At 35.6% G+C, this 18,134-nt stretch overlaps 1 protein-coding gene across 2 annotated transcripts in view; it reads left to right on the plus strand.

Annotated features, from left to right (window-relative positions):
* The window catches only part of DYRK1A (dual specificity tyrosine phosphorylation regulated kinase 1A), a 91,771-nt gene that overhangs the window by 22,708 nt on the left and 50,929 nt on the right, over positions 1 to 18,134 (plus strand). For both annotated transcript variants that reach the window (XM_064524946.1, XM_026121505.2), the window contains exon 2: positions 8,128 to 8,207. In XM_064524946.1, coding sequence (XP_064381016.1) covers positions 8,198 to 8,207 — 10 coding nt within the window. In that variant the 5' untranslated portion in view covers positions 8,128 to 8,197. The remainder of the gene's footprint in view (positions 1 to 8,127; positions 8,208 to 18,134) is intronic.

Genomic DNA, 18,134 nt, shown 5'->3' on the forward strand with positions numbered 1-18,134 from the left:
TAAGGGAAAAGTAGGAAGTTTAAACTCTCTGCAGACTTTTTAGGTCTGAAGTTTTAAACTGATGGATGCAAATATATATGGGCATATGTTTTGTTTTGCATTTTTGAAGTTCTTTTCCCAACCAGAAGGAAGGGAAACAATTTCTGGAAAAGAAATGATCAATCTTTTTTTTTTTTTTTTTTTTTGGAGGACATCTATAGAAAAATCTCTGCTCTGAAAAGCATTTCACAGCTGTGGAACTGAATTACACTGGATAAATTAGTTCACAGCCCTCCTAGAAACTCTGCTTTGTAACATAACTTTACTTGTGTGCTACCGTGCTTTTATTTAATGTTTAACATATAGACTAAAATGACTCTATTTCATAAAAATTAATTAAATCCTTGCACATCAGATGTCACCTGTTAAGGAAGTCATAGTTAGGAAGTGCATGTTAAACGTGGAGAGGAATTAGATTGTTACATACGTCTGTTTTTGTAAGATGACATAGAAACAACTCCTACAGCAAAATATCTGGATTTCATAAACATCCTTCCTTTTCCTGGGATTGTGTTCAGTCTAGTCATATCTTGATGCTTAGGTGAGTATGAATTGGAATTATTGTCAAGGTTTGTGTAAATGTGACTCCTTAGTAACACATTTAAATTCAAGGTGACAGACATTACAAAAGGAAGTATTTGGTTTTGCATTCAGTCACCACAAACAGTTGTAAATATTCTAGCTTATACTGCAGGGGATGGGCAGCTCCTGCTGTAGCATCTCTTTGCTTCTCTTGGATGAGGGAGGGGAATGTAAACAGAGTAGCATGACTTTGCTGTTCTAAAAACAGTTTAACTCCACACTTAAAACTTAACAACATCTGTTTTGCCGGACAGTATTAAATGGGTGGAAAGAATAACAACTAACCCTTCCCGTTTATGGATCATCATATGGTCAGTGTACTGAAAAATACTGTAAGTTTGTGTTTCTGAAAGTGATATATTTTTAATCAGTGAGTAAGTATAGAGACATACACAAATTATCCAAAAATATGTAAGTATCTGAGCATTCATAAGCACATGAGCTTTAGCATAAGTGTTTTTTTTTTTTTTTTTTAGTTGTATCAGTTTAGTGCTTACTAAAACCATAGACTTTTTTCCGTGTTTCACATGAGCAGATATTTAAAAAAGAAGTCCTGGGTTGTCTGGCTGTATGGATCAAGTGTAAGTTTAACTCTGTTTAATTTCTTGTTCTTTCCGCTTGAAATACAAGGAAAACGGTACATTTTTTAAGAAGAATTAATTACATGTTCCTTTTCATTGATAATCAAAGGGCAGAATAGGTATAAAAATTGTTTGTTATAAATCAGACTTTTCGGAGATTGAGATTGCACTCTTTGAAGTCATATGTGAATTAATACTGGTATGACATCACTCTAGATCTTTCTATGATAAAATAAGATGCACTTTGATGTTTAGTATTTTGATAGAAATATTGGCTTAAGAAACACCTTTTCTCCCAGCTGTTTACCCTGCTGCCAGGCTTCTCCTTCAGTTGTGCTGTGCACCTGTAGTGAACCAGATCAGAAAACTGATATGGGTTAAAAAATGATGGTCTTTTTTTCCTTGTTGTCTGTTTTTCCACCTGGATCAGTTTCCCAATCCAGTTCGTCAGGTGACCCTGTAATTAAGCAGTGTTGCCTCAGCCAAGCAGGTCATGGCAAATAGGATACAGGCAGTTTAAGCAGCACTGCTTGAAAAGAAATTCTTGCTGAAATGCAGCTGTAGTTCTGCCTTTGCCAGGTTTGAACTCTGATGAGAAAGTTACTTTGTGATTTCAGTAAAGCTGTTTGTGCATGCTTTCAGGCTTAAAGGATTGATCCTTGCATCTTATGGTATAAACTTGGTGAAACTAGGCATTTGCAGTTTTTTCTTTTTAGAGGAACAAGTGCTTTTTGGAGTGCTGAAAATAATGACTTTCCAGTATACAGGAATAATAATGGTAGGGTATGTTTTATTTTAGATGTAACTGTTTCATAAGCTTCTCACAAATTTTGATTTAGGAGCTGTTTCACAAACTAACAAAGTCTTTTGGTTTAGTAGTATACATTTACAATTCTGCAAGAGGAGCATAATGCAAGCTCTCAGGCTATTTTCTGGATGAATGGTGTGTCAGTGAAGTTTATACTAAACTCAGAAAATTTTGATTGTTGTCTCCTTTTCACCCTAACTTGAAAGCTAGCTATGTACAGAAATGCCCTCTTCCCATAATTTTAAGATTCTCTTTCTTAAGTATGGGGTGAACAGACATATGAAGGTGACTGTGTTTGTAGTTCTGTTGAATACGCAAAGTAAACTGAGAAGAGGTATATTATTTTATCTTCATGGATTATTAACTTTGAAACCTAAAGATAGCCTTCAAATAGTTGCTGATTATTTCAGTGGAAACATTCAGCTAATAGGTTTTCCATAATACCAAAGCACTTAAGCCTAACGACAAGCATCTTTTCACTTACTTGAGAGCATACTAAATGTGAGTCAGATCATCCGTTACTCTCTCTTTTGCTTACCACTCAGTATACTGGCATCAGGTATAGAAGCATTCTTGTCACTAAAGAAGTGGAGGGGTGTATTGGGTTTTCATGCTAAAACTATATATGTACACTTTTATGTGTGTGACTTTTGTGTGAACTTGAGATAGTGTACTGAGTTCTGCTTTGTCAATTAGATAAATGTAGTCTGATTTTCTTTTTTTTTTCCCTTCAGTTATTTCTTATGTCTATCATTGCATCTTTTGGTCCTAAGTAGAACAGAAGCAATAAATACTGCTTTCTTTTTTTGAACTATTTTAAAGGTAACAGAGGTTAGCCTCTTAACAGAGGACCTTTCTTATCCATTTGTTCATTTTATATATATTAAAAACATGGAAAGGCCTGTATTGCTGTCTGGAGGCACAAGTGAAAACATTTAGACTACACCATATTTAAAAAATGTACAACTAAATTCTGTTACCGTAGCTTTCCTCCAGCAACTATAATTTGACTAGGCTTCATTTTTTGACCTGATGTATGTTTACTTGTGTATCTAAACACATAGGATTTTACACAGTAACAAAATACAATGCATGTGACAAGTGCCATAACAGTGATTTTTGGAATTCCTCAATTGTGTGTCTCTGGGAACTAGTCCTAGAAGTTGACAACAACAGCTAGCACCCTGTGGAATTTCTTTTTCTTTTTCTTTTCTTCCTTCCTTCCTCTTTTTTTTTTTTTTTTTTGAAATTCCAGTAGTATTGGTTGTACTTCAAATTTTATTATGCCTTGCTTTAAAAAATATACCAATATACCACTATCTTATGTTGAGCAGCATCATTTGTTGTCCATGCGTAGTTCTGAGAGTAGGCTGTTGAGATGCAGAATAACAAAAGCATAAGAAATTGTTATTGTGTAGTCTTAAATATTTCTTGCTCCATTATAATCCAGCATGTTAAGCGTCTCAATTTAAAGGCATATAGTTCAGGATAATTTTCCTAATAAATAACTATGTATTTTTGCTTCTAAGTAAGCATTTATATATTATGTTGCTAGCAACACGCCTGCATTTACCAAAGGCCAGTGACCTGAATTATGTTCATCTCTGAAAACAGTGTGTGTAGTCATGAGATTGGCAGAAATTTCTCTGGTGTTTCATGAGTATTGCTTTAGAAGTTAGAAAATAACCTTTCCACAGAGGAAAAAGGAACTTCCAGAAGCTACCTGCTGTTAGTTTGCACAGTCTAGCAGTTTTTTTACTAAAGGTGGTGTATTGAATCTTGTAACATAATGATACTGAATAAATAAAATTAATCTATACAAACTGTTTTAATTAGTAAAATATAAAAAATTAAAAAAAAAACCCTCCACAGTAGACTTTTTTTTTTATTCAAGCTCTTGGGTTTGCTACATTTGATACTCTGAAAACTCTCATTTAAATTTATCATGGATAGAATGTTTGATACATAAAAGTAAAATTATTGTGAAAGTGTGTCTTTTTTTTAAAGTTGTTAATGACAATTATCCACACTTTGCATACTTGCATTGGATGGAACAAGCAACATCAGAAACAATCTTTTAACTCTAGATGCTTTAAATTAATATTCATTATATTATCTAAATACTGAACATATTATATGGCTTACCTACATTTTTAAGTTTATGAAATAAAAAAGTTTTACATATTACTGTTACTGTTTTACTATTTGAAGATCCAGCTGAACTGGCTTTCTGTTGTGTTCATATATAATAAAATTGTCCCTGTTTGCAAAAACTCAATCTAATTTGATATCTAGGCGCACACAAAAAAAGAGAACAGAGGAAGATAATGAAACCTCTCCAGAGAGATCTCAGTAATTGTTTGTTGCACTTTAATTTTTAAGTTTTTATGTGTATGACTGCTCTGAAACCAGCTCTGCTGGTTTACAGCAAACCCTACTGACAACTAGATGTAAGTTGGATATTGAGTGTTTTGAAGGAAGGAGGAGATGCTGTTAAGGAACATCGTAGAATAAAACATTAGTATTCAAAGAGGCTAACAGGCAAACCGGACTCTTAGTGTGTGTTAGGAAAAGACAGAGACACATGAAAGCTTTATTTTTTTCACAGCCACCACCTTTACAGTATGATGGAGTATAACTTGGGATAAAAGCATTCAGCATCTTTTGGCCAATTTATTAGTGAAGTTGAACCCAACATTTCAAATTATTCATAGCAGTTGAATGGCTATGAACAGATAGGTAATCCCATCATCTGTATTTTGAATAAATCAGAAGAGCCTTGTGTGGGTAGGAAAATGAAGAGTAGAAGGCAGCAGTAATTAAAAGAGGAAATGAAAGCTTAAAGTAAAGTTTTAGCGTGGTAGTTTCATACACAATTGATTTGTAAGGACTACTTTCTTTTAAATGAAAGACCTTAGCTTTTATTCTTTTGTTTGTTATACCATTTTTTGCTTTTCAGCACCTTTCTTGTCATCTCTTCCTCCCTCAACTTCTTTATTTCCAATTCCCTTCTGTTCTGTTCCGTTCCAGTAAGTAGATCAAACTGGGTTCTTGAAGCCTCATAAATGTAACTGCTAAGGGGATTCATGTGTTCTAATAATGATCTTGCAAACTGTGTGGTGAGAGAGATTTATTCTTGACTCCTGTGGTCATCAGTTTATTATCTAAAGCAGGAAGCCCTTGCGTGGGCTATGGAGAAGGACTGTTGGCTCTAAGAACTTGGCAATGCAGAGGCACAGTAGAAGACACTCAGCTATCAAGTTTCATGTGGTGCCCTTGCAGCTATCACATGTGAGGTTGTGTCTATTTTAAAAAGAAGAAAATAGTTTAAACTGTTAACATTTTTTCTTAATCCATCACTGTATTTTTATGTTGAGTGTCTGTGATACTGATCTCATCATAAGAACTCATTATCTTTGTTCTCCATTCACGTCTTAGAGAACTTTTTATGTTGTGGATTGCTTAGAATACAGTCCTGCGATAGACACCCGCCTCCTAACCTTAATTCCACACTTCTGTAGTAGTGTGCTAGTTCTTCAACCTCCTTAAAACCATCCAACAACGTTCACATTCTGAAGAAATACATTGGTTTGTGATGGGTATTGGATAGCTATGAAGGGGATGGATGTATTGATTCTCTGTCTTTAGAGTTATATCAGGAAGTCTTCCCTGACTTCATGTAGCTCTAATTTAATCTTTTAAATTCTAAAATAATTCAGGTCTGTGTGTGATACCCTTCTGGTTTGCTTTCTCCCATATGTTTTTTTCTTTGTGAATCCTTTGCAAGATAGGTATTTTTGCTGAGTTAATGTTGTAAGTAATCTTTAAAAATGTTCTAGACATTTACAATCAGCAGAAGGCATAGCTTCCCATATATATAAAGTTGCTCTACTACTATGACAAAATCAGCTGTGTGGCTTGAAACTGTTCTGTCGCTAGAGCCTGGAATTCTCTGTGTTCATTGGCTAGTACACTTTTATCAAGAGATTTCCTTTTTCTAATAGATGAGAATAAAGAGAATTTGCACTCTGTTGCCCACAACACTGCGTTGTATTTTGCTAGAGTTGGACTCAGTTTCACTCAGCACTAGGCTGTTGTAAAGCACTGGAGATGTGTTAATGTGTAACTTTTGGAGATTACCATTCCCATGGTAGAACTGGCAGAAGAGAATATATGAAAATATTACAGTCTTGTTTTGGCTGAAAATCAGCTAGGTTTGCTCAAACTATATTTGTTGATAGTTTGGACCAAGCTCACATAGTATTGCAGCTGATGAAGCAAATGAGGGGTGATCGCATGATTCCTCGCTGTAGTTGAGCTGTGAGGTGGAGGAGTAAAGACAGTGCAGCAATGTCTTCAGTCCCTGCAGCTACTACTGGAAAAGACTTTCTGTAACCTTAGGGTCCATAGATACTGCAGTTTAAAAAAAAAAAAAAATCTGAGCCAGAGAGAGCTTTTAAGAATGAGGCTATAGTTCTGTAGCCTTAGGACATAAGCTGGACACCTCTGGTGCTCCAGAACTCTTTTTGTTTGTTTTAATCCAGTGACTATTTAGTGTATCTCTATCTTCTATCTTTGCCTTCCTTCTCCCCTTCTTCTTCAATGAAAGTGACTGACTCTACTGAGTTTAGCAGGATTAAACTCAGCACAAGACACTGTGTCTGTTTGTGTAATATATACACTTAGCGTAAGTACTAGACTGAATCTTTTATCCAAATTGAAGTGATTTAGGCATGAGAATGCCTAGTTTGTAGATTCTGTATAGCCTTAGGCATTGCTCATCAGCCTTGCCAAGATCATTGCTATTGTGGTTATGGCAGTGAAATTCTAGGTGTCTGCTGAACTTCACTAGTGAAAACCAAGGCTTTTGATTCATGGTAGAGGATGGACAGGTTTTGTTTGCCCCCTCCCTCTCCTGGAGGCATGATAGCAAGAATTCACCCGATCATAAAATAACAACTGAAACACTGCAAAGTGTACTGCTACGTGTGTTGGAAAAGTAATTTCTTCTTCCTCGTCTTGCTTTTGTTGTGTCATGTATCTGTGGCACAAAGAAGTCGATGTGGTGACAGAAAAGGTAGCTGGGCTTAGGGTGTATGCAGTGCTCAAACAGTCATAGCTGATGAAGAAACGAATGTGAATCACACATGTGAAGCATTTTCCATTCAGATTACAATATCTAAGCCCATTTTAGCCTAAAAACACTTTTTTTGGAGATGCGTATATCTGGATGTGTTTAAATAGTAATAATCTAGCCTCTACAGTTTAAATGAGCTGTTAGGCATTTGCAAAAGTTTTCTAAAACTCTCAGCTCATGATTGTTTTGATATTTCTGGTCCTGGACAAAATATCAATGGTATTTTGTTAGAGAACATGTAAAAAGCAAGTCATTGAAAAATGCTTTCTCCAGTGATTGGTTCGTTGCATTATTTTTTTCATAATATTGCAGTTCTTTTTAACTTCTGTTAAACATTTCTATGTAAAAACTCAATCTGTTCATCTTGTAGGAAGTTATAATTTTATTGTTCTCAGAATATTCTAATTTAGTGTATGGTGAACCTAAGTTCAATTACATGTGAGATACAGGAAAAATGGACTTGTACATTATGGACTTATGTGCATTTATGTTTCTATACTTTGTTTGCTGATTCAGTAAAATCCAACAGAAGTTTAGTCTTTTTTTGTAAATATTGCTTTGAGTTCCCGCAGAAATCCAGAGATATTTAAGGGCTTTGCAAAGATGGTAACTATTAATAATTTCAATTTTGCAGGATTGAGAAAAGCATTTTCGGATGACCTCAATATTCAAAAATGTTGAATGACAGGTATAAAGTTAAATTATTCCCTGAAATTTTGACACTTAGATCATTTTTATTAACAGTAAATGAGAGTGAAAGGTAGTCTTTGTTACTTCTGTCTCTACTTTTACTATTGGAAAACTTTTATTTTCTGTTGGAACGTCCTCATTCTTTTCTAGAGGATTTAGTTTTGTGGTTATACCTGGTGGAAAGGTTGTGCCAGGCACTACGTGCACCTTGTAGAATGGAGGTTTACAATCTTATGTGTATCCTACTAATTTGTATTTATTCTAATACTTTTTTTTCCTTCATTTTGCAGTGTGGTTTGCTGTTGGACTCCCCCTGTCCCCCACACCCCCACAGGATGATATGAGACTTGAAAGAAGACGATGCATACAGGTGATCCTATTTTCAAATGTTTTTAGAAGGGAAGATCTATAGTGTTTTTGATCTACTTTTTCCCATTCGACTTTTTCCTATTAGTCTTTCTGTACCCCCAATATTGTATCATTCCAACCTTAGTTGAATATTTAAGAGCCTGCAGAATTCTGAAGTATTTCTTTGTTCTTGAAAGTGTTTTGCAGTTTGCCCAGGAAGAAAATCGCTTTTCTAAATGGAAATATATTATTTCCAAAGTTTTATGCAAAAAAGTGTTTTCTTTTAAAGATGCTAAGTGCACTGCTTTTAGACTTTTCTTGTTTGTTATTACCCCCTTTTAACCTCAGCCCAGTTAACAGGAAATGTATGTCACCTGTTTCATGGTACACTATTTCAATCTTCCATTAACTTTCTTTTAAAAGAACTGTTACAGATCTGTCTGAGAAAGTGTATGCCAAAAAATAGCTAAGAGTTCATTATACCTACCCACATCCTTGTGTCTAGCTATTGTAAAGGTTTCGCAAGAACTGACAAGATCTGTGAGCTTCTTGAACTCAGTAGCTATTCTTAAAATTGATACTTTGGGAAGTTCTGCCATTTTTTGCTATTAAAATACTGTAAGTACCAAGTGTACTTGCTGATCCATTAGCTTATTTTGAGTGATATTATTGTGTTGGGAATATGTTTAATGATTTAACCTGAAAAATCATGATCAGCAGAAGTAGAATAGCTGTTAGGTTGCACATAATAAATGGGGTAGTTCTTAAAACCTAGGTGCCCTTATTTCAGTCGTAGCACTATCCTTTGCTTATATTTGAAGGCATGTAACAGTGAAGTACACGTAATAAGACAGGTCTTTCATTTGCTTGTTCTGCTTTAAAACCCATGAATACTTGGGGCTGAAAAAAAAGCTAGATGGATTTACGTATGCATGGAGATCATCTCCTGATTGACAGTCTTCAGTTGCATCAGCTGTTCATGTATAAACAGCTTTACAGGGTGTATTTACATAGAGCAGGTTGGATAAAGGCCAAGATGCTGTAAGTGGACATTTCATTCTGTAAAAGTAAGCATTTGTTCATTTTACTTGAATGTTTGGAAAGTTGTATGTTGATAGCTCAAATAAAGCTGGACCTAATTGGTTATAAAATGAGGTAAGGGGAAGAAGAGAAAGAAAAAAGAATCCAAAGGGGTGATATTTCATCTGTTTAAAAAATATATATCTGGAAGAATAGCTTTTAAAGCCTTAAAATTGAATCTGTTATGTTCCATAATTTGTGGAGCTCTGTCTAGTAGTCTTTCATAGCAATTGATTGGATTGTAGGTCATTTGTTAACTGTAGTGTTGATAAAAATATAGCTCACCTTAAATACTGAGAAAATAGTTTGAAAGTTTTAAAAGTATTCACCCTATAACTAAGAGAGAGATAACTTTATAAAATATTACTTTATGTATCTTACACTGTTTAAGAGAATAAAGCTTAGTATTTCTATGTGTTAAAATGATTTAAAGTAAAACTTTAGCACTTTCAATTTTGCTCAGTTTCTGATGATGATGAGCTTATAGAATTATGATTTTAAATAATAAAAATGTATACAAGATTTTAGAACATGGGATTTCTATATAGTAATTTCTATCTTCTAAAGCCCAAACTCTCATTTAGAAGTCCCATAGTAAATACAAAGTGAAAACCAGTGGTACCTTGACAGAGATTTTTGGACTTCTGACATGTCGTGTAAGTTGGAAGTTATTCAGTTTCTTATTAGTTTTCTGTTTATTAGAAGAGCCAATGTTAGTATGCTGAGGTTCTGAGAATAAACATGATTTGCGGGCCTTAAAATGAAAAAATATGCTGTCTTAATAAGAGAAACACTGTAATTATTCGCTAATGCAGTAGTAGCTCAGCAAGGGTAATATGACTCTGCAGATGCCTCTCTCAAGTTCAAAGTAACTGGTTAGAGCTCAGTCCAGAAATTGAAAGGTTCTGTGTTGTTGAGGACGACCTTTTTGCACTCGCAACAAGGCAGGTTTCTGTCTTGGCTTCTGAGGGTGACGGATGTAGGGTTTCAGAGGTGCTTGTCTATGTCTAGGCTACATTGGTTAAAGACTGTGAGCTTGGATAGTGTAAATAAATTGTATGTTATAATGGGCATTGGTTCATCTCATTGGAAACTGACCTACTCTGAAGGCCTAAAATTAACCGCGGCATACCTGGGAAGAACAGTCCTCTTGAGGAAGAACTTTTTTCACTTTCTCTGTCTTGGAATACTTAAATTTTAGATCACTGTTTAAGCTGAAAATACAGAAATGTATTAAGATACAGTGCTTAAAAAAAAAATTGAAAATACGAAGAAATGATGATACTGAATCTTACTTTTGATTGTACTGAACAGGAAAACATGTTTGGAGAATGTCTAGCCTTTCTGTTTTTGGAGTGGTGCACGATAAAACTTCCATGGGCAGCAGTTTTTATGCATGAATGTGAGTGGTATAATAATCATGGATCCCTTCTCAACCACCACTCTCAGTATCTTGATTCATTTCTTTTAATGATGATGATGTGTTCGTTGCCACAGAAGAGAGAAAACTTGTTCTGTTCTGAGCACCTACAATATATAAGGCACATTTAGGGAGTCCTTCTCTACGATATTGTTTGGAGGACTGAAAAATTTTCAAGAATTGTTTTTTGTCATTCTTCTTAACTTGTGGATTTTATGAGTTATAATATTTGGCTGTGAAATAGCCTGCAAAAAACAAGGCTGGAGTTTAGTTCACTATAGGTAAAGCTGAATTGATGTTTCAGACACGCTTTTGCATTACAAATGCTTGTTATGATAACGTTAATCCCTTAGAACATGGTTTGTGATTAAAAACTTGTTTTTGGAATGTGACTTCTTTTTATTTCCTTATACTTTGAAAATCAGTCTTTCCAGAACATTTCCTGAAAGGAAGGAACCGTAAGTGCCGATGCTATTATTACTGTTACGGTGGTGGTGATTATTATTATGCTGATAATCATAATAGCTACTGTTTACTTTCTGTGGTGTAATAGCATCAAATTTGGGATTGTGCTATCTACTTACAAGCAAGGACTGAGCTTGTGGCTGAAAGTTCATATTTTAAAAGCAATTGCATCTTGTCCTATACCTGTTAGGCAGAGTCGAACTGTGCTTTTTTTGTTTGTTTTTGTTTTCCTCTTTATGGAGACTACATTATAAAAATGGATTGGTTTTAAAATGAAGAACTTTTGGCTTTGGCTTTGATTTTGCTGTTTAGCTGTGGTCTAGGAATATGTAATTAAGAATAATTAATTGTTTGATCTTTAAGCTTTTTAAGAGCTTTTGGCTTTTTTGTCTTTTCTTGACCTTTGTAAGAAAAGGACTTGCATCTTATTTGAGTGTTCAGAAGGCACCAGTGTAGATCTACTAATCCAAAAGTACAAGTTCCAGAATGATGCATTTCTTCACACCACATGCTGATCCTCTCAGAGGAGATTAACTAGTAACAATAATTGTTGGAGGAGTGTTGTTCTTAAAAGCAGGAGAGAAGGAAAAAAAGGCTACATGTCCTGAACTGCTGTTTAATGATGATATGTTTTAGATTAAAACACAACAAATATGTCTTCCTGATTTAGATCTCCCACAAGACTATTGAACAACATTGTCTGGGACATCTCCATATCCTAAATGTTTTGAATGCACCAGAGATGGGAACTGATCGATGTTTAAAATGTTGAGAACCGAGCAAGTGATATAAAAAGTGAAAAATATTTTCAAGTTTGAATGTTTGAAGTGATGATATTGTTCTTATCTTTTAAAAAATACTGTTCCTGTTTGAGAGAGAGAAAAAAAGCCATTCCAACGCTACATAAAAACATTCACACAAGAACAGCAATATACTAAATATTTCCATAGATACTTGCTATTTCTTTTTTCAGCCGCATTGCTTATTAAGATTAAAGAAATGCAGAGCAAAGGCTTTTGGGAAATCCTGGATTGGGTTGGATTTATATTGTCTTGCAAATATTTAGGTGTTAGTTTTACATAAGAGTAGAACCAAACTGAGAATTGAACCATGTCTCTCATGTCTCAAATAATCATAATATTTTATCTGCTGATTTTATTGAACCTAGAGTGTTTTTACATACGGCACTAATCTTGTAAAAAGAAAAAAGTGTCCAGTGTTGCTGCTCTGTATTTTGAAATACATCTGTCTTATATACCAGTTCTGCCTCTAAGGTAGTTTGTTTAAAGCTACTTCAGCTTTTACCAGGGAATTCCAAAAACTTGCTGGGGAATCACCTTTTTATCACTTACTGTAATTTTATGTTGTTGAAATGATGAATATGGTATCCATAGTTCCACTTAATACCTGGAATCTCATTTGTGAGACGTATGTGCTGTTGGCATAAAATCAGAACTGGTTAAAAAGGAGCAAATGTCTGGCCCATGTGCTAATTCCATGTTGATGCAGGGTATGAGCTGGTTCTGTTTTTCTGTTTGGGGCTTTCGTTCCAATTGGATCGATTCTGTCAGTAACTTTTTCACGTCTTTGATCATGTAATTAGAAGTAGTTTTTGCTTGGTATTCAGCTCTTGACAGGGCAGATGTTTTCATTTCATCCCCCTAAAAGGGAGATGCCAAGAAAATAATTCACCTTAAGTGAAAGGGGTGCTCATTAGCAGTATTAGTTTTAAAAATAGATGGTTAGTGAGCACTTTGGGTGAACAAGAATGCTTTTAGGGTTAACCGCTATTTTTACATAGGAGGAGTTGTTCCTGCTGTCCTTCTGGCTGTTAGCTTCTTGTCAGCCATGGCCAGAAAGCAGTCAGAAATGAGTTGAACGTAGTTGCTTATTGAAGGGCAGCAGTTATCATATTGAAAGTGGAAGTTCTGCTTTTCAGAGATGGAGTCATTGACCTCAATGAATGATAACCTTGAAGTCAAGAGACTAGATTAATGCTCTACTTTCTGTATCTAAGATCAGAAATGTGAAAACCTGGACAGCTAAAGTTAGATTCCTGCATCCATATTTAAAAAGAAGTTGCCTATTTAAAAAGAAGAGGTTTTTTTTTTCTTCTTCCAAAATTGCTCAGTATCTGTGATACAGAGAATTTAGTTTTTCAGCCTCAGTCGTCGTGTAAGGGGAAACCAGTGACAAAAAAAATCCTATTTCTGAGTTTTAGCATGGAAGTATAGCCTGATAGAAGATGCTACTTTTCTTATTTGGGAGCAAACTAGTGTCTGAAACAGAAAATCTTTAGCAGCGTCTGTTTTTCTTCAATTTGCTTCCTCTTAGGGGAGAGTAACTTTGAGAGGTTTGAATTCCTGAGGAAAGTCAGGTTAGTAGTTGTCTAGCATTTCTTCATTTCTGGAAGTCTTTATTTATGATAGGTAGCAAAAATTAATTGAAATGCTGTTTCTTAGGCTGTGTGTCAGGAGCAGGAGTCCTGAGACAGCTCCAGGGGGCTCACATGGGTATCAGATGGCAGTAATCAAGAGCAGTTTGTTTCCTCAACGGGGATGGGAAAGGGATGAAGAGTTCCTACACCTGCAAATGATTCTTCCTCTCCTACGTTAGCAGAACTGTGATGTTGTTGGCACAGTGAAGAGAGAGCAGAGTTGGAGGAAGTTCGCACTTCTGAAAGTTACTTCACTGAGTAATGCTTCTAATAAAAGGATCTTAAAGGTACACATGTGTATACTGTTAATGTATTGGAAAAGTAATTTCTATTCTGTTTGTATCCTGATTTACCTAGTTGTCTTTTCTAAATACCTTTTTAGAGGTAACTTTCAACAAAGTATTAAGGACACCTTTCTTTCCCTGCTGCTTCAGCAGCAATATCATGAGGGCAGAATTTATTTCTCTTTCCTCTAAGAGCAATGACTCATTTAGACTTGAGCAAAAACTCAATTCTGAACAAAAATCAAATTCAGATTAAGAATTGTTATAAACACTTCTTAAATCTCTAATAATTATTTTTTTTGCAGAATTATTGGCTAGTCCACTGAGAAAGTCTGAGGTCTCTAATGGACACATGATGCTGCAGATATAAAGTCTTTCTGTAGTCCTCAAAGTCACGTGAACAGCTGTAATGAAAAAGCACCTCTGGTGCCAAAGTATTGGGTGTGCAAATGAAAAGTAAAGGTTCTCCAGGATAACACTGTAGTAAGATGGCTAGACTGCACTTAGAGCTGTTAATGTGCTCTCAGCTTTGTGCTGCATTGTGTTGACTTACTGGCTGAGGTGTTTGCCAGTGTGAGCATTTCTGTCTTATACATGATACTGTATAACAGCTTTTTTGTCTTGTGTGTGGTGGTAGTACCAGACTTCTTTCTCCGAGTGATCCTGTTTGCCTGGCTTGGGAGCTTTTTGGGTGAAGTTAGGAGAGAGGATGGGCTCTAAAGTGGCTCTTAGCCACGTGCATTGGTTTATATCCAGAGGGAGCTTCTTTCCCAGAACTCAGCACTGGGTGACACTAATGCAGACGCTTGCCCTTTGCAGCTTTCTAAGAATCACATTTGAAGGTCCTGCATTCTTAAACTTCATCCTAGGGTGCAAGTCTTTTATTGATACCTGCACATGGCAGTAGCTTTGTGTGGATTTCTTGTCTGTGGAAACAGAGTACCCTAAATTCAGCTGCTTCACTTGGCCCTAAAACTAGACAAACTTAATAGTGGCTTAATTTAACCATGCACTTCTCTAATTCCTTAGCTTATCCTATGTAGAATCCATAAGTATAAGAATACAAGTTTGTAGGGGACACCCTATTTTATAAATTAAGCAGTCAGCTGAGCAGTTATATTCTTTTGAAGTTAGGTTTTAAGACACCCAGAGATGCACGCCTCAGGATGGGTCTCTTAAGAGCCAGTCCTTAGTACCTGTTAGTAGTTAATAGAGGTTCTTTTGATAATACTTTATCAGGTGAGGTGCAAGAATATGTTTGTAAGCCTTGCTGAAATTGGATGTTGTGCCATCTTAAAAACTGTTATTTGTTTGTAGTCAGGCTGCTGTTTCCTGTTCTGTTCAATTTATCCCTTGGTATATGGAGTTATTCCAGACAGTGGTGAAATGCTCATTGATGCCTAACTGGTATGCCAAGCTGGTATAGGATACTAGCTTGTTGAGACAACACAGGATATGCTAGGACTCGATTAGAGTTTTTTTGGCTAGGTATGTGTAAAGGAGTAAGTGTTCCTCTCACCAGGTTTTATTATGATTTCCGTGTCCTAATATGTAGTCAACTGTCCATGCTTATTTAGCTTGGCTATTTTCATAAAACAATTTAAGGAAGCATTTGTCAGTTCTTTTATGTCATTAGATAAAATTCAGTCATAATCTAAGTGGGTCTAGTTAAGACTTTCTGTACTAAAAAAAAATAGTTACAGCTTGGAAAAATATCCTAAAGCTGAGAAAGTTTTAGTTCTCAGATTTTCATCTTAACATTCTATTCTCAAAAACATGTATTTGTTGATAAACTGTCATGGACAACCATTAGATTAGTGACCGGAAAAAACATAGCATCCTTGTTATGTTAGGCAGTCGTTTGTTTTTATGAAAGGTGGTGAGCCATCAAATTTGCAGTTTTGACCTGTCATTTATTCTGTCAATGGCGTTAGTGGATGATTTACAGCAAAAAATATATTGATGAACCTAAGCAATATTCTGCAGCAATCTTTTGGTGCCTGTGTTTCTTTAACAAATTAGTTACTAAAGGTCCTTTAATGATATGCTTGTATCTTCAGTTTTTTTAAGATATGCTTGTGCTGGTTAGTTCTAGTTCTTCCAACTGCATACTTTTTCATGTATTCCCGATCTTTAGGATTAGAGCTTTCTTCTTCTTCTTCTTCTTCTTCTTTTTTTTATTTAATCCAGGTTCCATTAGCTTGGTGGCTTATGACGTGACACTTTTCTTGTGCATTTTGCCTTTTTGAGGTCAGTATCTTGCAATGAATTTGTTTCCACTGCCTCTGAAGTATTATGTAGAAGGGTCAATATATGTATTCTGCCAGGATTCACAACAGAAAGGATCACGTTTGAAGTAGCTCATTTAACAAGATGAAGTTGATTTCATTCTCATCTGGTTTGTGGGCACAAGTGACATTTTACCTGGTTAAGCAGGCAATAAGGCATTGAATAGAAAAGATGCGTTATAATACTGCAATTATTGTCCACAACCTCAGGGCTTTCTGACCATTCCTGAGGAATAAGTAACTGTTTCTGGCAATACATGAATCTCCCTGTACAGACAGCAGTTATTACTGAAGGTCAAGAAGTGGGGTGGATGCAACCACATTTTGATTCTTTTTTTTTAAGGCTAGCTTATCTGTATTGGGACTTTCCATCCATCTTCTGTGCTTCTCCACACTTAGATGGATTGAACTGAGACTGCAAGTTTTTATATATTAGTAAAAGTATGTATGATTTCACCTGTCATATTAGAGCTCTGACTTGCTAGTAGTGGCTCTCAGAGGTTGATCAGATCCTTCTCTCTGAAATGGATCATAGGGAAAAAAATATGTGAAACTGATAAATGATATTTTCATGTATTTATGGCATACTGACTTACATGTATTAGATCAGCATTATAAAAAAACAAAAAACAAAACTTTGTAAACATATTTGTTTACCTTCAGTAAAATGTTCAGTCAGGCTTATGCTCAGTGCTAGCTTGGAATAAAAGGATGTTTGCTCTTCAGAATATTTTACTTGCTAAAGTCTATCAAAATATCTGAAAAACAACAGATCTCCATTATACTTTCATTTATGACTTTATTTTAGATAGGCTCCCACATTTTTGTGTTTGATACTTTAAATAGGTTATTTATCAACTCTTTAAAGATTGTTAAAAAATATTAATCAGCTTACTCTTGCTTCTTAAAAGTAAGTTATACATTTTTCTTGTACAATTAAGAGAGTAAACAGTTTATAATGGTGAGTTGGAGTTGGTTTATAATTGGAGGCTTAACTGAATGAAGTGGTGTATCCATACCATACAGTTTGAGTGTATTTCTATTGCTAAATCTCAGATGATATTGTACAGAAGCTAGTGCTTCTTTTAAGCTGAATGTTCGTGTTGTTGGAGTTCTCTCCAAAATTGTTTTTCAAAAATCAGATGGAATGTTAAAATGTTGAAGCCAAACTTTGATTATAACATTGAGATGATTTTGGTAAATTAAATAACTGAAAAATATAAGGTGGTGTTGTATAATTTAGACTGGCCTGTGAGGATCTTTGCATGTATATGTTTTGCTCCTGGTGATCCTCATAGTTAACTAATTGCTCTGTCCTTTGATCTCACTCTGCAGTTGCTCAATCAAAATGCTAGCTTCTGTTAAATCAAGCACCTTGCAAAAAAAGATTCACCAGGTCAAAATCTTCAAGAAAGCAGGGCAGTTTTTAGACACTCAGATTTGTCAGATATCTTCCTTCCTTCTTCTTCACTCCCCAGAATTTTACAAAAAAAATATTCACCGTTGAACCTTTTTGTGTTTGTTTTGCCATTTTCACTATTTGCAAGGAGATTTTCTCAGGACAGGTAAGAGACAGTATCTGTGAAGTACACTGGAAGAGCTGCAAGAGTAGATGTAGTCAGAGGAGAGATTTAAGCATAAAATTTCACAGATCAAAAGGCCACTTCTGTTAGTAAATTGAACGTTCCCAGTCAGTGAAGCTGATGACACACAACAGCACACGTCGGTGCTAGTTAACTGTCTTAGCCTGCAAAACTGGGTGGCTGCCTGACAGCAGCCTGTTAGGAAGGATTCCTGGAACGCTGGGACTGCCCCGTGTTCCCAAGGGTTACTGGGGAAGAGTGCTGGTTGGAATGGATGCGCTCATGTTTGGCCAGCGGAGTGGATCATAGCCTTGTGCTGAGGAGCCTTTACAAGCACAGATGCATCTACTAGTACAGACATACACAAATGCTTCAGGTCCATGTTTACCAAG

Source organism: Dromaius novaehollandiae, chromosome 1 (assembly GCF_036370855.1).
Source record: "Dromaius novaehollandiae isolate bDroNov1 chromosome 1, bDroNov1.hap1, whole genome shotgun sequence".
Taxonomy (NCBI): Eukaryota; Metazoa; Chordata; class Aves; order Casuariiformes; family Dromaiidae; genus Dromaius; species Dromaius novaehollandiae.